Source organism: Epinephelus moara, chromosome 5 (genome assembly GCF_006386435.1).
Source record: "Epinephelus moara isolate mb chromosome 5, YSFRI_EMoa_1.0, whole genome shotgun sequence".
NCBI classification, from domain to species: Eukaryota; Metazoa; Chordata; class Actinopteri; order Perciformes; family Serranidae; genus Epinephelus; species Epinephelus moara.
In genome coordinates this window covers 25,351,099-25,372,311 of record NC_065510.1, presented here as the reverse complement: position 1 = coordinate 25,372,311, position 21,213 = coordinate 25,351,099, and the positions used below count along the sequence as shown (strand labels likewise).

At 41.0% G+C, this 21,213-nt stretch overlaps 2 protein-coding genes across 2 annotated transcripts in view; both read right to left on the bottom strand.

The window, feature by feature from the left end:
* LOC126390944 (caskin-1-like) overlaps nt 1-5,903 on the bottom strand; it is a 52,441-nt gene extending 46,538 nt beyond the window's left edge. The window contains exon 1 of the mRNA XM_050045465.1: nt 5,396-5,903. Coding sequence (XP_049901422.1) covers nt 5,396-5,489 — 94 coding nt within the window. The 5' untranslated portion in view covers nt 5,490-5,903. The remainder of the gene's footprint in view (nt 1-5,395) is intronic.
* A 4,689-nt stretch (nt 5,904-10,592) lies between these two features.
* Nucleotides 10,593-20,443, bottom strand: LOC126390628 (suppressor of cytokine signaling 1-like). The gene is made up of 4 exons (XM_050045021.1): nt 19,682-20,443; nt 15,658-16,134; nt 12,390-12,577; nt 10,593-11,932 (listed from the first exon to the last, which is right to left on the bottom strand). The coding sequence occupies exons 2-4, from the start codon at nt 15,880-15,882 to the stop codon at nt 11,608-11,610; spliced, it is 738 nt and encodes a 245-aa protein (XP_049900978.1). The 5' UTR covers nt 15,883-16,134; nt 19,682-20,443; the 3' UTR covers nt 10,593-11,607.
* Between the last annotated feature and the right edge of the window lie 770 nt (nt 20,444-21,213).

The window sequence follows — 21,213 nt, the reverse complement described above, 5'->3', positions numbered from 1 at the left end:
GAATTGAGTAAACTCTCATTACACCTTCGCGCAGCGCATTTAAGGGCGAGGAGAGGGGCTCATTTGATTGGTGTGATGTGTGTAAAACCCACTCCACGCCTTCTCTCCTCTCTCTTTCCGACTTGCGCCGGTAGGAGGGACGGAGGTAGGAAAGAGGAGTAGCTGTGCCAGGCGCACGGTGTGCCAAACTTACAAAATACGCCTGGCCACACCCAGTTGGTGAAGCGCAGGTGCGCTGCGCCCCCGCTGCACCCGGTCTGCGAAACTAGAGCCCAGAGTGTAGATGGCATGCAGCATAGGGCCGTGGGTTGGAATTTAACCTGCAGCCACTGCGTCAAGGACACAACCTTTGTACATGGGGTGCCTGCCCTATCAGGTGAGCTGGTGGGAGCCCTGGAACACCAGGTCTTAATACTTTTTGAACCACAATTGGCTGTGTTGCAAAACGGTCAGTGTTATGGCACTTCCTGATCGTCGATAGGGGCAGATACATTGTACAAATTACTTAGTGCCCATTTTAGTTGCTTGCTCCAACATAAAAGAGATACAATTATGATAAGGATGTTCTCATATCTCTAAGATAAAGAGCTTTATTGCAACTGAGCCAAAGATAAGGAAACCATTACCAAATGGTTTAGAAACATGCCTTACTTTGTGGAAGCTGCCATTCGCTTTCTATGTCATCTATTTTAAAGTGTACCAGAGACTCAACATCCGTCTGTCTGAAGTGATCCATTAAAACTTTGAGAAATAAATTCTGTTTGACAAAATCAGTGGGTCCCTTGATTGCAGTAAGACTATTAATTTCAAGGTCCAGTGTAGCAGAAATGGTATATAATGTTCAGAACTATGTTTTTGTTAGTGTGTGATCACCTGAAAATAAGAACTGTTGTGTTTTTGTTACCTTAGTAAAATGAGCTGTTTATATCTACACATGGAGCAAGTCCTTTTCCCAGAGTTCACCATGTTGTAACCCACAACAGACAAACCAAACACTGGCTTTAGATAGAGCCATTCACGTTTACACACCAGCCACCATAGTTCTAAGCCTCTAATCCTACACACTGGACCTTTAAAACATAAGTCTGACATTCTATATTTTTCTGCTGTCCACAAAACCAATTAACACATCAAACGCAACAATGAATTGATCCCTCTAATAAGAAAGCCAGCATAATTCTTAAAAATATACTATGCAGGATTTATCTAAAAATGTAGACTCATACAGAGGTAATCCCTCTCAATCATCACTTATGACTTTCTGCAGAGACTCTGCCTTCTGCCTGTAATTTCTTATTTTCTCCCTATTTTCTGTCTTCAGGATGTTTATAGGCGCATACCCCCACAGTGCTCAGGTAAGATCGGGACTTTAAAAAGAGGTAGTGACCAGGTGCCAGACTGAAAGCAGCAGGCATCCAAGAGATACGGTGCAGAAAAAATGCACATATAGTGAGGCAAAACACCAAACGAGATTAAATCTGAGGTTGGCTGTTACTTCCACTTTCACTGGCGAGTGTGTTAAAAAACAGCAACCAACAATCCTCCACAGTGTACCTCTGAAGAAAAAGCTAAAAATTTTGGAGGACACAGAAACAAAAGTATAGAAAACAACTATTTGGGGGTTATGTACCAGACTATTTCTTGGACTGTAACAGTTTTCTCTGCAACTAGAGACCCCAGGAAGTTGCAGCTCCCAGCAAGCAAATTGTCCTTTTTACACAATGTGATTTTTGTACGAATTAAATAAGTGAGATACAACGTGTTAATGTAATTAATGAGCTGAGAAATTGTGTTTGCTAGATTTTATAACTTCTGGACCCATTTCAGTGCATTACCAAGAGATTATGTAGTGCCACTAACAGGCAGTGCTTAGCGTTTTGATGTTTCTTCTTTCTCCTGAAGAGGTGCTCCTACTGTATTATTAAGTAGTATTGTCAGGTATTTCTGACATGTTTTGACCCTATTTTGGATTGTACAGTATTTTAGACACTGTTGTGTATTTGCCCTATTTTGAAAGTATTTTGATTGACCTTCTGCCATTTTGAGGGGCATTAACATAGATTACATTTTTGCACAAATTTCTTACAAACCTTTGTCTTTTGTAAACTTTTATAGAGTATTTAATATAGTACACGAATGGTATTTGAAATTTTGTGCTGTGTAATTGACCCTTTGCTAAGTCCTGCCCCCCGCCCCTGGACGCAGACTGGCCAATCATAACATAGCATCAGGCCGGCTCTGACCAGGGTCTGACAAAAACACAGCTGTGCTCCATTGACTCCAATGCAATCGTTTCAAACTTCCTTCATTTTCAGGCTGGTTTTGTGGATTTGGAGCTAAATGTTGAGCCTAGGGCACGTCGTGTATTAATGATACTCATTACCTGGAGAGGTTGGAAAAAGATATACGTTTCTTCCCTGTTCCAAAACCTAAATCAAACCCTGAAAAGTGTAGGGTTAGCTAGCTAGCTACTGAAGATAAAGCCTACTGAATGTATACACATGCTGCTTTTGCTTTTTAATGATTATAACAGTGAATAAAGACCGACCCTGCTGTACAGGAACCAGTGAAGGGAAGCAGGGAAACTTTGCTGACATTCAACCAGCTGAGTGTCATCGCACTGTGCGCAAATGAACGTTGTTTGATATCCCTGCCCATCCAGCAGCAGAGGTCAAGGTGCTGGCAGCGGCACGGGGGCGAAGCCAAACACTGTTCATCTGCACACACTGTGATGCCACACAGCTGGTTCAATATCAGCAAAGTTTCCCTTTATATCATTGTCTTGTTGTGGCGATCAGCAGTGATGTGGTGGTTCACTTTTACACTGTGATCTGTAGCCTATAGTTCGGCTTTAGCTTCTAACTATCTTTGTCTTTTTAACCTGTTGTTGCTGCTGAGTCAGTTTGACATCCTGGATATATCCTTCAAACACAGACTGTAGACCCCTCTGTCTGCTTCTCTCTGGAATCACTCTTTCATTTTTCCAAAAATATGATAAGATTTCTTCAGGGAGTGCAGTTAGTTACAGTGTGGGCTCCATGCTTACTGCGACAGCTTGTCAGACCATCACAAAGGGGCGGGGCTTAGCAACAGGTCAAAACCTGGCTAGCTGTTTCTACCTTTTTCCAGTCTTTATGTTAAGCTAAGCTAAGAGCAGCTGCTAGCTCCAGCTACATATGCATCATACAGACGTGACTTTGATCTTCCCGTCTAATCTTTGTCAATCTGTTGCTCATTATTTGAAGACGCATTCTACTGTCCCACAGTGACCAAGGAGAGTGTGAAATGGCCTCACATCGTCCTGTCACCTCTTCAGTTCCTACCTCACCCTTCATCAAGTTTTGTCATTTTGAAACAACCACTACAGTAACTCCCTCTCACCTGCTGCTCTAAACATCATTAGCATACTGTTAATAATACAAACGCAGTCGGGCACATGACTAACACCTGATGTGTCGAGTGTGTTTCTGTGCATGCCTGACTGTAGTTGTGTGTGTGTGTTAGAGGTGTTTGTGTGTGTGAATCTCCAGCAGAGAAACCCGACTTCCTGTTTAATTATTCAAACATAAACCTGGATTCACGCTGACACACACACCCACACACCTTCAATAACTCACCCTTTAACCTCTCCCCATCACTTCCTGTCTCCGCACATCCCCGTATTCATATCTCACTGTTTCCCTCCTTCTGTTCTGCACTCTCACTCTTTTCCTCTCCAATTCTAGCCCTCCTCCTCACCCCTCGTCTCCCTCACCCTCCACCCACCTCCCCCTTTCTCTTTGTCAGTGTGCAGTGGACTGAGCACTCAGAGCTGATCTGTTCTGGCATTTGAGGAGAAGCATTTTTCTTTTCCATGGCACTGCTGGAATGTTCAGAGACAAACACACGAGAGGAGGAGAGGAGAGGAAACTAGGGGAGAGGAAACAAGATAAGAGGAGAGAGAAGAGGAAAGGCGGAGAGGAGAGGAAACGAGAAGAGAGGAAACAAGATAAGAGGAGAGGAGAGAAGAGGAAACCCAGTGAGGGGAGGAAACAAGATGAGAGGAGAGGAGAGGAGAGGAAACAAAAGGAGAAGAAACAAGGGGAGAGGAGAAGGGAGCAGAGGGACTAAGAGGAGAGGATGAGAGGGTGGGAAAGGAGAGGAGACAGGAAAGGATGAGAGGGGAAGAGAGGAGAGGATGAGAGGGGAGGAAAGGAAAGGAAGGATGCCAGAAAGGATGAGAAGGAGAGGAAAGGAAATAAAAGAAGAGAGAGGAGAAGAAACGAGAGGTGAGGGAGGAAACAAGAGGTGAGGAGATGATGAGAGCAGAGGGAATAAGAATGGGAGAGAACATGAGAGGAAAGAGGATAGGAGAGGAAATGAGAAGAGAGGAGAGGAAACAAGAGAGGTGAAGGAGGAAACAAGTGGTGAGGAGAGGAAGAGAGCGGAGGGAATGAGGAGGAGAGAGAACATGAGAGGAGAGAGGAGAGGGGAGAGGATGGGCGAGGAAACGAGAAGAGAGGAGAGGAAGCAAGAAGTGAGATGAGAAGTGAAATGGGAGTAGTGAGAGGAGGAGCTGTGGCAACAGGAGAAGGAATAAGAAAGGGAGGAAAAAGGAGGAGAGAAGAAGAGAGGAGACAAACTCAGAGTAGAGAAATGGAGAAGGGCCTGGTGATGAAATGGGAGAGGAGGAGAGCAGTTTCAAGGCTGTAATTGAAATCTAATTATCACCTCAAGTCCCAGCTGACTCCACGTCAAACACCCGCACCCGCACACACACACACACACACACACACACGCACACACACACGCACACATGCACACACACATGCACACACAGGGGCACCACATATGTGCACATGTCTGCACGTGTACACTTACGATCATCACATTATTACCACTAACATCTGGCATCTTCACACACCAATAATCCCCCTGTCCCGAGAGCAGTGTAGGACCTTCGTGTACTTCCACCTCACGCACACACACACACACACACACACACACACACACACACACCAACACACCCTCTCTGGTGTGCACACATCTTTTTGTGCATTCATGCAGACACACACACACAAATGGTCAATGGGGGAAAATGGGTAACAAGCATCCTCCTGATTTCTAATTACATTCTGATGACTGTTCTCACACATGTGCAACGTCATCACTATCACACTCTCAACGTCATAGCACACACACACACACACACACACACACACACACACACACACAGTGCACCATTTAGGTTAAATGGCATCACATCAGATTTAGCCTGCACTGTCCTGACCTGGTACTGACGGGTAGTGTGTGTGTGTGTGTGTGTGTGTGTGTGTGTGTGTGTGTGTGTGCGTGTGTGTGTGTGTGTGTGTGTGTGTGTGTGTGACAGGAGGATGGAGGGATACTGGATACTGACTGGCTTTCCCTGGCCGAGGTCTCTGTAGAAGCCGCTGAGCTGTCTGCAAGTCCTCGGTCTTCACGGCCTGGAGCAGCTCCTGGTCCTTCCCCATGTCCCCTCCGTCCCGCCCCGTTCCGCTCGGTCCCGCTCTCTTCCTCTGAGCGCCCCTCTCTCCTCCGTTAATCCGCTGCTACATCCTGCCGCCGCTCCGGGCCTCCCGCTGGAGCTGAGGCGCGGAGGGATGGATGCTGCCGGGAGTGGGATGCTCCGATGCGGCCAGGAGTCCAGCGCACGTCCCGCTCTACCTCCCCGCTCCACGCGGTGCTACCGACCCGCACCAAACCACCGACCGACCGACCGGACCTCGCTCTCTGCCGGGATGCTCTCCGGCCGCGCAGGAACACACTCGCGACAGATTCCACAGATTCTATCCGCGTGACGATTTCACCGGGTCTACGTGCGTGCCGTGCGTGAAAACGGTGGAGCTCGAGCGCCCTCCTATATGCTGGGTCAAATCCGCACCCCCTCTGAAATCTCACGAGCCCTCAAACCGCAGGATAAATCACGCACGGGTCGCTGATGCTCAACGTGTGACCGCTGTCGCCGCCGCGGTGCTGGACCAGCTCGCGCCAGCTCCAGCGCGCACGCACACACAGACACACACTCTCAGTCACATATGGCATTACATAAACACGAGCGAGTTGTGCGCGCGCCACTCCAGTTGTTGTAATCCCAGTCCGCGAGGCTGCGCGCGTGCGAGCGGACAAGTCAAGAGAGGTCGTTTGACATCGTAATAATAATGTAGTCAGTCGCGTGCAGGAGGTGCACTCAGCGCGCGGGACAGTGGGAGGCAGAGTCCGGGATCGCGCGGACCCAGGAGACACTCAGCACTCATAGATAGAGCTAAATGATTTACACTGGCTTTCATTGAACTACATCTGTATTATTCATTCATGTCTTCTCTGCACTGTAACTACAGCATCATATTTTATTCTCACTTTTATGTTGCTTCATTCAAATTATTTTATCTTTTAAATATTTTCTTTTTGTTTCTATTTGACTTTAATATCCGTTCCGTTTGTTGTTTAAAGGTGCTACACAAATTATCTGGCCTCACCTCTATATGTGTCACGGTGGTGATGGTCTTACGTCAACATTGTTTAAGGTTAATGAGGCAGGGATAATTTCAGGATAGGAAAAGTGTGTGTATGTGTGTGTGTGTGTGTGTGTGTGTGTGTCCCTGATGCAAGGCTAATTTAGACTAAAGGGGCCACTGCCAGTCAGATTTAGGACAGGAAGTGGAGCAGATGACAGAAGACTGGTACTCAATCAAAAGTGTGTGTGTGTGTGTGTGTGTGTGTGTGTGTGTGTGCGTGCATGCTTCAGCTGTGTGTGTTTGTGTATTGACACAAAGCCTATCTGAATGTAATGGCAGATAGTTTCTCAGTTGACAGTCAGATTCTGACACTGCCGGATTGACCTGCTACTAGGACCCAGGACTCAAATGAACCATGGGCCCCTGTCCAACCCACCACACAACTATTTAGATTGGTTATAAACAGAAAGAGTTGCATCCCAGTGTTTATGCTGTCAGTGTGCATATACAGCACTAAAAAGGGGCTTGGTTTTTAAGTGTGCTGTAAAGTGTGTGTGTAACTGTGTGGAGAAGTTGCACAGACTTTAAATAAATTGCAAATGGTGGTGAGACAGCTTCAGAAAGATCTTGGAAAACAAACCAAAAAGTTTCAAATCTTTGGGGAAACATTTTTGTTTACTCTTTGTGAGGTTTATTTGGCAGCAACTTTCTAAAGTCACTCTTCGATTGATGTCTAACGGTGCACTTATTGTGCAATTTCCTGTGAGGATAAAACAATAAAGTCTGTTGATTCCTTGTGCGTTAACTACAAAAAAGTATACTATAAAGACATGAATCACATCATCACATCAATGGACTCATTGTCATAATTGCTGCACTGTGCAGGCACGTCACAAAACAGCAAGCTAGTTTTGAAGATGTAAAAACTTATCTTAGTCCCTGTAAATATTCCCATTACTTTAGTTTTGTCTGGAGGAAAGATGACAAGAACACTGTAGCTGCTAGTAGTCGGACTAAACTCTTTCCACTGCAAAAAAATATGTCCTAAAACCTCCGGTCTGAAACATTTAAGCAACTAGGATCGACAGCACAACAACGTGAAGCTTCAGGAAATACCTCCCACCAAAGGTGAGTCCTTGTCAGCCACAGAGGTTGGCTGTAGCCCTGCACTGGCTAAACAACCAAAACTGGATTTTAATTGTGAGCAGCTGCAGCTACAAAGAACAAATTAAGCTTGTGGGTGGATATGTTGTGGATGAAATGTTGCTCCATGACTTACTCTCTGTCTTTCAGGCAGATGTTTGGGAAAATACTGGTCAAGCCCAACACTGTGTAAAGATAGGTATATACATACTTTATACAATTACTGTGTATAGTAGTGCGAAATTGGGACTTTGAGTTTACAGCCATACTAGCAGCTATGAGGCTGTAGGCTACTATTACAGCGGTGCTTTGAGCTAAATGCTAACATCAGCATGCTAACATGGCGACAGTGACAGTATCAACAGACTGATGTTTAGCAGGTATGCTAACCATAGTGGCCATATTAGTTTGGGAACTGCCCATTGGTCCGACAGCCCATTGGTGCGACATCCCATTGTTCCAACCATATTAAACCCATTGTTCCGAAGTCTGTTCCGAAATCATCATGATGCCCTGTGGTTAAGGTCTGGTTAGGTTTAGGCACAAAAACCACTTGGTTAGGGTCAGGAAAAGATCATGGTGTGGGTTAAAATGAAAAAGAAAGTGACAAACACATAAACCGTGAGCCTGCTTTGCCTCAAGCTTTTCCCAGCTGACCCAGAGCCGGTCGCGGCGCACCATCAAGGTAGAAATACGCCCGCCGGGAGCCGTTCAGCACCGTGGACCGACGGACTAATGGGATGTCGGACCAACTGGCTGTCGGACCAATGACATGGACCCATTAGTTTAGCGTGTTAGCATGCTAAAATTTGCTACTTAGCACTAAAACAATGTACAACTGAGACTGATGAGAATGTCTTTAGTTCTGCTGGTATTTGATGATAAACGAAAGTATTTGACAAATTAAAAATTAAACCTGAAGATGGCACTGGATGTAGCTATGTCAAGACATGATTTGTGTACCAAATTTCCAGTCAGTCCAACCAGTAGTTGTTGAAATAATTTAGTTTGGATGAAAGTTTTGGACTGAAAGACTGACATTGCCATCCACTGCTAACATGGCCAAAAATAACTAGGTAATCTCAGTTCCTAAAAGTATTTGCTAAGCAATCAGGGGAGCAGATAAACTCGAGGGCCTGGGACCCTGGGTCAGTCCCCTCCTTTGGCTGGTCAACAGTTCAGCCTCGGCTTCACACACATTATAGTTCACTGACTGAAGTTTTTTTTTTATTTAATCAACCTTAACAACATTTTACAAAGCATCACACTCTTGTACAATTGTTTTTTTGTTCCGCGTGACTAGAAACATTAAGTTGACTTATTAAATGATTTCAAGCACTGAAAATAGTTGATCAGAGTCCAAAGTTGGCCTATTAATCTCTCTCTCTCTGTATTTTAAAACCTAATCAAACAGCTAGCATGTAATGTGAAAGGGGTAGCTCTTAGTGATGAACCCACAGAGAAAAATCGCCAACTCTAAAGGCTCCGTGGAGTTTTATGTCCTCTTTTAGCAGGTTGTTTTGGTTTTACAGCACTTACTATATAGCTGAGTCTCTGCTGCTTTCATTGACCCCACTTTGGCAGAAGACAATGTTCCCAGAAGTAACTCTCCAGCTGGTAGAGACAGTAAACAAAGACAGATATATTTGAGAGGTTGGTGGAGACCAAAACTAGCTGATCTGAAAGCGGCTGTGGTTACAATAATTTTGTTTTATTACGCTATCTTGGGATAAAGAAGTTACTTTCTTATAACAGAAAAGAAAAGGTAATTTTCTTATGATGCCTTCATTCAAATCAGGCGTGTATATTTCAGTAATCCTGTTGATATAGTTAAATAAAATGTGATAGAGTTTTGTAACTTGTCCACTTTTGTGTTTGGATCAGCTGTAGAATGACTTGGCAGAGATGGCCGCCATCTTGTTTTTACATAAATAAGTGTATTTTGCATTTGCTACCACTAGATGCTGCATAAAACTATCCATGAATGACAACAAAAGGTTAATTAAGTTAAGCAGAATTAAGTATAAGGTGCAGCAAACCTAAAATATAATGTCCTCTTATGAAGGCGCAGGGTCGCTGTTATTTGTTTCTGGCCGAATGATGAGTCGATGTCTAATATTCCATCTTCTTTTACTCTTTACTCTTTACCCACGAGCTGCTGTGGTTGCAATTGTTCTTTTAATCCTGTTATCTCGAGATCCTAAGTTAATTATCTCATTGTTTCCGGACAAAAGAGACATTTTCTGGTCATAGTGGGTCAATTAACTCATTATCTTGGAAAACAATAGGTCGTTTTCTCTCGATAATTGGACAAATACCTCATGTTCATGAGAAAGCAACAGGTTGTTTTCCTAAAATGATCACAAAATAAGAGCTCGTAGTCTACATAGCTTGTAATCCACATAATCTGCTGGAAAGATGGTCTTCTCCTAAAACTAAGCTGTCTATGCAGTAGAAAGACACAAATACTTTTGACATTGTTGCTTTATAGAGAAAACAGAGAAAAAGGACTGTGGCATTTGCTTTAGCTCAAGAGGTTGAAAACCTACAACTACCAGAATGCACTGCGCTGTGCGTGATCAATAAACGCTCCCGCTGATGAGTAACATGATGCAAGCTTGGCTCTATTTCCACAGAAAACAATATGGCGGCTGGCTGGTAACAAATGATCTCCAATTATAGTTAAACAGTGAGATGAAATATGATTCTCGAAACATTTTAGGAGCGAAATAGGAAACCTTTTCAGCCTTTGTTTTTTACAATACAGGAAACAGTATGGAACCCACTTCCTGTTCATATAATACTCATATTACCGCCAAACAGTGCACTAAAATATGTTTCTGAAGACATTTAAGGCAGAAAATAGGCAATAGAGTAACAGAATCTTGGGTTTTATTTGACCAGCACTACCCAGTTTTACAGTTTTGTCTGAGTTTGAGACGATGAGAAAGAGAGAGGCAGATTTCTCTCTCGATCCGCTTGTATACTCTGTGTATGTGGTGTGGGGTCTACAAAAATGAAGAAGTACAATTTGTAGTTTGAGTTAGAGCCAGTGAAAAGTTTGAGCTGAGAGATGAGCAGGGAGATCTGGGCACTGGTAAAATGGAGGGAAGTTTACCACAGTTCATTTACACAAACTACCCACACTGTTATGGTAACAGAGCTGGTTGAAAATCAGCAAAGTGTCCCTTTCACTTGTTTATTGTGCTTTGTAACATTTGTTACACAAATTTGACCAATTTTAACAACAAGCCACAATGCTGTAAATTAAAAAGTACTTAAAAGACATTCCTAGATTGGAGTATGGAGCACAGGAAATTCGTACAGAGCTACAAAACGAGCACTTCAAAAGGCTTTCAGATATACTACATTGCTTGTTATTTTTGTTTTTGCACAGCAATATTCAGGCACTTAAATAAATAGTTTTACACTTCATTCCACACTGTGATGATTAAGAATAAATCCACTGTCCCCACATTCAGTTTCTTAAATGGGGACAACTGGTCACATCTTTTTTTTCTCTAAAACTATTTTCAGATCAAAGACAAAAGCTAGATTTTTTTTCTACTTGTCAGGTTGCACTAATCCAAAATAGCTAGGAGAAATTAAAAATGCACACCAAAAAACACTCAGGTCTCACAGGCATATGACAAAGTGGTGATATGTCAGCATGTTTTGATGTTTTTATTTGCCCCCTGGTGGCCAAACATCAATAAATGCAGCTTTAAACAGCAGCAAATGTTACATCTTCATGGACGTTACGACTGATATTTATGATGGAGGAGTGGTGCAGCAGTTACACAGAATCTGTTATTAATTTAAAAAAATGATAATATGTACCATAAACACTGTAAAACATTGTGATAATGTGTGCAAACAACCATCGAACAACTTGCAGATCGTGTGTAAATAACACAAATACAGAATATTTGCTTAACTTACAACAAAAACAACATCTTGATACATTGACAGGCACTCTGCCCACACGTGTCTATATACAACAAGGATACGCATGAACATAGTCTTTAACTTGAGTGCTGAGTCCAGGTAAGGTGCTTATGTTCTCTGCTCCGTGTGCGTGTATTAGAGCCCTCCTGCACATCTGCTTCAGGCGCTCCGGACGCTGCTTGCGATAGGGCACCGCCAGCTTACAGGATGAGCTGGTGTAATACGTGAGCAGAGCGAAGAGTGAAGCAAAAGTCCTGTGGCTGCCATACAGACTGAAGAGCAGGTTGTTCAGCTGGACACGAACACTTGTCGGGCCTTCGTCACTTTGGTAACTCAGCGTGAAGAAAACATCCGGCTGGCCGCTGTCTCTGCAAAGACGCAGCAGCATATATACAGTCAGTCTGTGCACACTTACAGAGGTTTATTTTCTTGTGTAACACTTTTTATTGGGCATGCAGTAGAGAAATATAATACAGGATGACAATATATACATATGCTTATCCAATTTTGACTTTTTGAGAATTTGAGCAGGAAAAATAGGGACATTAAAATCAAATAAACAATATCCCATACCCTTCCAGTATTAGTGGACATATAGATTATGGTATAATCAGACTTAGCTGTTCACAAAACACATTTTTTTTTAAACATTGTCATGAATGTAACTGCAAGTCATATTCAAGTTATACCTATTTTACATCATAAATAAGCTACACTGGGTGAGACACTTGGGCAAGAGAACTGCATAAAAGGTTGCAGACAAAAACAACATCCGTCGAACATATAAAACAACAATAAAACCTTCAAATCAAAGAGGTGGATTACCTGATGAGGAAGGTGCCAAGTGGTTCCTGTGTGAGTATTTCATGTGCCTCCTCCATGGTCATCGATCCCCAGTAGTAACCACTGTGTTGCAGCTGCTGGTACGTGCGTTTCACTAGTTTGTACTCTGCTGCACTGCTGAATGGACGGAGGTGTGTGGGCAAGCTCTCAGCATCGGCTCCACTGAATAGCTACAACAGGGAAGGTATTGGAAATAAATAATATGTACATATATAAATAAAGTTTTGGCAAAATCAGTTTGTGTGGGTAACATTTATTTACAAGTCTCCTAAGAAGATGTACATCAGTCACAGACGAGAGAGTACAGCTACACTAAATGAAATTATTTTAAGTAGTCTGTGAATTAACAAAACCTATATTTTCCTAGTTTAAAAAGGTTTTGTTATCCTGCCACAGTTCTTTTAAATATATAATTTAGTATTTGAATTATTTTAAGAGATGCTCTGCTGCAGTGATACTCAACTTGCAGCCTGTGGGCCAAATCTGGCTCACAAGAGGGTGCTGAGAGGCCTAACGACCATTTTCTAATTCACAATGAAAATAAATTGATTTACCGTGCCAGGATTTTTTTGTACTTGGATTGTAAATAAAGTGCCATAGTGCATAAAGAAGCATCAAAAAAGAGCTTGTTGTTAAAAAAAGTGTCAGGAGAGAATCTCCTTGACCCCTCAGCAGAGGTCCAGGATGAGCCCTGAATGTCCTTGAATCCTGAAAACTGGTCCCTGGCCTCCTGTTATTTTGCAAAAGTGACCCCCAGGCAGAGTTGAATATCCCTTCTATACTGTATGAATAATAATAATAAGGTTGTCAATCGATTAAAATATTCAATCACGATTAATCGCACTATTGTCCATAGTTAACTCCTGATTAATCACAAATTAATCATACATTTTTTATCTGTTCTAAATTTACCTTAAAGGGATATTTTTCAACATAGGAGTGGACAAATATGCTTGCTTTATGCAAATGTATGCTTATTATTATTGTAACAATCCAAAACAGAGACAAATAACATCCATAATATTCTCCATAGTAACCTCAAAGGTTCTGCAAGCTCAAAAAATATGCTGCGAGCATACCATGGCAAACTCGAGCCCAACAAGCAACAACAGATGGACATATTGACCTGAATGTAACATTACTTAGTAACACTAACACAATGTAGTGTCCAACTTCACACTTTTAAAGGTCAGCTAAACTTTTTAAGCAGGTTGACGACTCTGGTGGCAACTAAATTCACAATAAATGCAGATAACTCTGGTCTTGTTGAGAGAACCATTTGGCAAGGCTTTGAAGCTGAACTTGCAATTCAAAAGATGACTTTCTTTACGGAGGTTTGTTTTTGCTTGCCATCCATAACATTACTGCTGCATCGCTTCCTGATTTCTCAAACTACAGGGTGGGCCGGGGGTCATAATAACAGAAGGTACATGCGTTACTCACGCCTCAATCCAATCAGTTGCGTTAATGGGAATTTGGGTTAACTCATTATTAACGTGTTAACATTGACAGCCCTAAATTTAAAAAGAAGAAGAAGAAAATAAATACTAGTACTGAAAATAAAAATGCTCTGTACAGTGTTTTCAATGCTGTGCTGTGGTCAGACTGTCAGATTTGTCAGGAAAAAAGAAGCTGAAAAGTTTCTCTGCCAACATTCAAAGTCCAAAGATAAACTCAGATAATTGACTTTTTCAAGTTGTGTTGAGTGTCCAAACAGGGACGCAGTGATAACCACCGAGATTTGTGTGTGTGTGTTTGTGTGAGAAACTCAGTTTGTTTTCTCCTGAGTATTGAATAGAGATTTGATGCAGAAACTGCATTCATACTGATACGGACGGTCAATATTTATCATAAACAACAATGAGTTTTATCTTTCTCAACATGGTAGAAACATCTTGTTCTGTTTTTGCAGCAATACAAAAACTTTGTACAACAACTGTATTACATGTTTGTGGTTAATTTTTCGTTTTTTTTCTTCTTCAAATAATAATAATTATTATTACATTATCATTATATAGCCTTGCTGCACATGCATAATAACAAATGAATACTATAAATTTGTTGTGGTTCATGTTGTTGTATAGTGTCCGGCTGTAATAAAAACCTACACGTGCTCAGCTCAAATGTGGAAAGTCTGTTAATTGTCACCAATAACGTGATGAATCATCTCATAACAATGTTTTTTAAAATTGTTTTCAAATTGAAAAAAATGTATATATGTTGGCATGTTTTCAACTAAAATAAATTTACTCAAGTACTGTACTTATGTACAATTTTGAGGTACTTGTGGTTTCGTCTTCACTATAATTCAGAGGGAAATTGTATACTTTTTTTTACTTTGCAGATTCAGATGTTGCATAGAAATGAATTATGATGTTATTATAAAATAAGATATCCTACCAATGAACCAATAGTATATACAGTTAGCTCCACCTTTACCAGCTGCAACATTAAAGTGTTGTACACATAATGCATCAATAATCATAATCCAGTGATGTTATTCTGTAATGGGTCATTCTGCATGAGTACTTTTACTTTTGGTATGTCAGATATATTGATTTATTGTTTGACTTTGAACCACATTTAACAACTAAAACATTACGATTTAACACTGAACTGAAAGTAAAACTTATCTATGCGCTCTTCAAAGCCAGACTCCAATACATACATATAAATATAAATATATATATATATATATATATATATATAATTTTTTTTTTTTTCCATCAAGATGCATGTGTTTGAGAAGCACTGAGCACATGACTGGATAAATAAAACTTGGATTACACAGCACGAGTTGTGTGAGAGTTTGTAAACTGATCGTGACTGACTGTTTGGATATAGCTTTGCTGATGTTAACATGGTCCCCAAACAATCAATAAATCAATATGTTTGCTGGTTTCTGGGGAGAAAAGCAAAGTTTTGTTTATGAATTCAAGGTAGCACAGCATGACTAACTGATATACAAATGATCATTTTGTGTATTTTGATGCTAATATTTTAACGTCAGTAAAACTGTGAATGCAAGACTTCCATCTGTAGAAGTCTTTCTACAGTGTTGCACTTTATTTTTAGTAAAAGATCAGAGCACTTTTTCCACTGTTGGATGTAACATTTAAGAATAAAATCCTGGTGTTTGATTTCTGACTTTATCTCTCTCCAGCCATCTGTGCATTGTTTAAAAATCTATATCCCAAAGCAATAAAATCCACAAACTGTGATTCTCCCTGAGTAAATGTTGAGCACTAACCTGGCACCAGGTTTCAGGATCTTCCTGTAAGTTCAGTTTTTTCCAGCACAGTAGATCTAGCTGCCTGTCTGTCTCCTCTTGGCTCTCTGGTTGAACTCTCTCTGGGCTCTGTGCTCGCTTTGGTCCCACGGGTTCCTCGGGGGGTTGACTTTGGTTCTGTGAGTCAGCTGTGTGGTTCTGTTTTCTGCTCTGTACTACTGTTCTATCAAGATTGTCTCTGACCATCCTACAAAGGAGAATCCCCGTCTTGACTGCCTGCTGCACCAGTTCCTCCACTTTTCACAGGCAGATCCTCCATCACTCACTCCTTCCTGGTCGCTCATCTGACACCCTGTCCTCTTTCCATGTTGCTTTAAACAACAGCTTGAGACTTTAATCGATATTTATCAGCATCATCAGAAACTTGTGGAGAAGAGCAGAGGCTGGATAGGCTCTGTCATCTGTCCTTGAAGGACTGTCGCTGAACAATCAGATGAGCTGAAATAGAAAAATGAACAATCGCAGTCAAAATCTTCTATTGCACCTCACTGTATTTCTCATCAGCTCAAACCTGCTATAACTCGGGGGGTTTTTTTTGGCTTTTTGCTGTCAGCAGAAACCAGTTGTGAACACAGCATTGACATATCATCACCTTTTCGATGATGACAAGCTTGTTTACACACCCAGCAATTACAAGGTAATTAGGGGCTGTGTTTGTGTCCACTTGATAAATGTGAGACACAGATGTGGGAACTCAAGTCAGAACCAAAAAATACTTGTAACTCTACTTGGACTTTAACAACAGTGACTCACTTCACTTGGACTTGAGCTTTTTGAAAATCCTTGATACCTTCCCCCAAGCCCAAAGAATAAAAAGTATGTGATTTTAAAAAATGTGTTAAGAACTATTTAACAGAAAACATAATTCCTGGGATCCACTTTGTTTGAACCAATCGGACAGCATCTAATCAAGTTGCAGGAGAGAACCGTGATGAGCTATCGTTAAGCTATTTAGTGCCATCTGGGAAAAAGTTATACCAAAGATAATTTTGTTCACATATAAAAGCTACATGATGATAAAAAAAATGAATTGCAGTGTGCAAAATGCGCGGGTCGAAAGTTACGAAGACGCAACAACTTCCAACAAACTTGTTTTAACAAATCAAAACAAATTTTAATAAGCATTTGTGATTTCTGTAATTTAAATATGTTACTACTTATTATTAATTATATTATATTATTAAAATGCTTTTTATATTTGGTGAGGAGCACATTGTGACTTATTTTGGACTCGAAACTTAGAGGTTCAGGACTTGGGATTTGTCTGTCTTTCACTTAAGGCCTCGACACGGTCAGCCGTTAAGTTGGGCCGTTGGTGAGTGTCTGTTGCTCTTGTTTATACGGTGTGTCCCGCACCGTTGCCTCTTGTCGCCCCTCATCAACTTTTTTATGCCGATTTGACAGTGCAGCTCATCTGGGGATGAAATCACTCTAATTGGCAGTTTAACTCAGCGCACGAGAAGAGAAACAGAAGTGAGGCAAGTAAACAAACAAGCTAAAGTCAGAGGGAGTGAGACCAAAAAAACCTTGTATTTTATTTACTTACTTTATTTACGTACTTTTCTGATGGTTTGTGTTATTGTTCAGTGGCGCACAGTAATAAACTCTGTTCTTTCAACATTGTTGAAAGACGCTAGGCTCACTAGCGTCCGTTTTCCCTTTTTAAATTACGATTGTAGACAACTGCCGCCTAGTGTGGAGAGTTATTTCCTCTCACACGAGTGCAGAGTGTACATGCTAGTTGACCGTCAGCTGCAGTCTTCGCGGTGTGTTCATGTGCAACTTTTTGGGCCAAGACATCAGGCCACACAGCAGGAGGCTGTCACCACCGCTAGTTCTCTGAGGTCAGTTTGGTGTGTCTGGGTCTTCAGGACTTAAGTGCAAAAAACTTGAGACTTAGTTGTGACTTGCAACACAATCACTTGGTCCCACCTCTGGTAAGCTGTGCATTCACTCTCTTTCACCTCTGTTTTGGTCTCCACCAACTCCTGAGGGAAATATCTGTCTCTTTCGCTGCTGAATTCTCCACTTCATCCATCAGCTAGCTGCTCATTACAGTATGTCTGCTGCTTGACACTGAGCTGCAGGGTGCAGAGGAGTTTTAGAGTTTTTTGCTAAATACAGCTGCCTGCTGAGGCTGAAATAACACTATGTGAACAGTGACAGTGAAACTAAACAGTTAAGTTGCAGCCGGACAGAAAAACAATGAAGTGAAACTTGATGCAAAGCTCCATAAAGCAGAGGGGAGCAGCAGATTCACCTGATAAATGTCTGTAGACTCATCACTACAAGCCACTACTTTCACATTGCCACTGATTATCATAAAAATATCAAATATTGTTTTACTGCGTACTATTGCAACACATCAATCCAGTGTGTGTGTGTGTGTGTGTGTGTGTGTGTGTGTGTGTGTGTGTGCCCGGTGCCGAATCAGGTCATGTGGCTGACAATAAACCACATGTTTGTGTACCATCAATCACTGGGAAGGGCGGATGTAACAAAGGTAATGACAGCAATAGAAAAAATCTTTCGCTTTCTCCGTCAAGCAACAAAAAAAAAAGAAAAAAAAGAAGAAAAAAATCTGTGGATTTTCTCTGCGTCGCTCTACAAAGTCTTTGGTGTAAAAATATTCCAGCACGTTTATATGTCCACACTGTAGTTTTTAATTTAAAGTAAGGAAGGTTTAATTATAAAGCTCCTTTTCCAGAGCAGAGTCACAAAGTGCCTTGAAATAAAAGATAAAAGCAGCAAGCTTAAAATACAAATACAACTTTGTAAGAAGTAGGTCTAGACTTTCTAAGCAGAATAAGTATATCAGGATATAAGTAAAGTGTGTTGTCTCTTTTTTGTAACATTTTGCTTTTGTTTTAAAGCCCTTTACAACTTTTACTAAGAGAAAAGTGCTAAAAAAATAAAGTTTAATACTCAATATATTATTCATTATCAACATTATAGTGCTTTACATGTTAACAAACCCAAATATGAAAAGATATATTGCTTCAAAAACATTTTCTTGCTGTTCTTTCTGTCACTCTTTGTATTTTCCCTCTTTTAAAACTGTAATATTCACTTTTTTTTTTGCTTTATTTCTTCGTTCAAACTGTGCAGCGTGCATGTACTTATCACACTGAGTTGTAATCTTGCTGCTGCTCCAGACATTTTACTTCCCTAATCTTTTAAACCTCATTGATCATCTTTTTAGGAAGAGAAAGGCTGCGTCACACTCTAATTAGTTTACAGTAAGTTGTGCAACTCCGGGATGTGTTTTCTCCTCAGCTCACAATATCACACAGTGCAGCCTGTCGTTATTGTAACAGGATATTTTCTATTGTTAAAGTCCTGTATTTCATTACACTGGATTTGAAAGAATGAGTACAAGGAATCTGAAAGTGTACTGTTTTTGTGCTTGTTTGTTTTAACAGCCACTTAAGTTGCAGTGCAGCGGTGAATGGACTTGACTGTGACACTGGTGCTTTTGACCCAGTGACGTGGCTGTAAGCACCCTGAAAATTAAAGCTGTCAGCCACTGTGACTGTTTCAGCTGAGATCCAGAAACATTAAATTCACAGTGTGTGACAGTGTGTCCAAACTTTCATTAAAGAGCTGCAAAATAATCAAGAAAATAATGAAACAGCACAGAAAAAAAATGTGAAAACACCTCTAGAAATGATTCTGTCACTATTGATGTGTATTTTACTGTTATTTTACACATTGTGGAATTTCAATACAGGTGTTGTGACAAGTTTGTGACACTGGGATTGCTGTGGTTTAAAAAAATATGAGTGAATGTCACAGGGAGATGGTGTCATAACTCAATCTGCTTCTTTTTAATAACTAAATTCAGGCCTAGTTTGAGTTAAATACAGTGAAAGCGTCCCATTCATGTGTTTCTTGGTTGTAGTTCAGTACCTGTTGCGCTCAGATGAATAAAGCAGCAACATTTGTCCCTAAACAGCCTCTGCATTATGAAACAAAGCCCACTTACTTGTAGTAACTGTCAGTCGCAGCTTCTCTTAGCTTCTTCCCCGCCGCAGCTCGCAGCTCTCACGCACAAGAAACATCTTACTTTCGGTTACAGGTTGTATTATGATGAAGACGGGTCCGCTCGTTTTAAAACAGCCTGATTGTATGTTCGGCTGTGGCAACAATAACCGCGAGGGATCCGTTCACTAAGACACACACACACACACTCACTCACATAAAGACACATTCAGGTGCTCCGGGTGTTACTTTCGCTTTCACTCATGCAGTTTGCTTTCGTTTCGACCCGCCAATTATTTTAAATCACGTGATGTGCCGGCAGTGTGTGTGCATTTTTGTGTGTGTGTGGCCTTTTTTTGCAACACTTTCCCTCTTCTTTGACCCAAAAATGCACAAATAATTGCACAATTAAGATGCAGTGAATGTGCACGTGTAGCCTACAGGGTGTCCTTGCAATTAACCTGCTGCATGCTCAGTAATGGCAGAACTATGCAAAGCACTCCTTACAGTCAAAATGAATGTGAAACATTCAATGACAGGAACGTGTACAGCGTGTCAAACACAGTGTACCATCAATAACTGACTTCTAATGAATCTAGGCCTAATTATTACCTAAATGCTTCTCGGGAAGACAACACACACTGAAAAAAATAAACAAACTGTGACACCAAATTGAGCAATTTCTTGACAAGCAAATGTCTGTGTGAGGTTAAATACTGTTGCACGCAGCTTGATGTGTTTTAGCTCTTGCATGGTTTAAACGATTAAATGCTAAATACATTCAATATGCAAGATTAAAGGGTTTTTATATGTTTTCCTTATGAATGCAAATGTTTTAGCTTAGTCATTATTTGTTTTTTTCCCTAAGAAAGGCAAATAAAAGGTGCAAAAACCACACAAAAGACAATAAATTAAACAATGTTTACAAGCTCAGACACAATCTTGGTTGAATGAATAAAATATTCAAACTGTAAAAATTGAAAGGCCTAATTTTAATTGCTTGCAGACGCTCTGAAACCCAGAGTGGGCGTTCTCTGTGAAGCAAATTGTCATCTTTTTCAGCCTTACAAAATGTATGGTTTTTGTTATTGCATTAATTCTTCATAACATTTAAATTGAGGTTTAATTTGGGTAATAAAATGATACATAAAAATAAACAAAAAGTAGTGGTTTGGTTGCAGTTTCTTCAGCAGCAGATGGACATCTTGTGGGTGAACAATTTTACTGCACTCACAGTGATGCCATGGCAACCAGTGTGACTTCTTATAATGTCACTGCATAATGATCAGAGAGTGTCAAACATTTACAAAGCATTTATTAACATGGTAGATTTCCATCGTTCTCACATTCAGAGGTAGTGGTTTGTCATTTCCTTCTCTTTCTTCACTCCATAATGAATCATTAGAATTTAAACATCACTGTATGAGAGGTCAGTGATTCAGGCTGTGGTGCTGGATGACTGGTCATCTTTTTTGTTCTGTCTGTGCATCCAGTAGGCTGCTGCTGTCACAACCAGGATCCCATAAGTAGCCAGGA

Excerpts from the sequence above, each read along its gene's own strand:
- LOC126390628 (XM_050045021.1), bottom strand. The coding sequence starts at position 15,882 with ATGGTCAGAGACAATCTTGATAGAACAGTAGTACAGAGCAGAAAACAG. Across the intron at positions 12,578-15,657 it reads ATCCTGAAACCTGGTGCCAG|CTATTCAGTGGAGCCGATGC; the intron begins GTTAGTGCTCAA and ends TCCCTGTTGTAG. Across the intron at positions 11,933-12,389 it reads CTTGGCACCTTCCTCATCAG|AGACAGCGGCCAGCCGGATG; the intron begins GTAATCCACCTC and ends GCGTCTTTGCAG.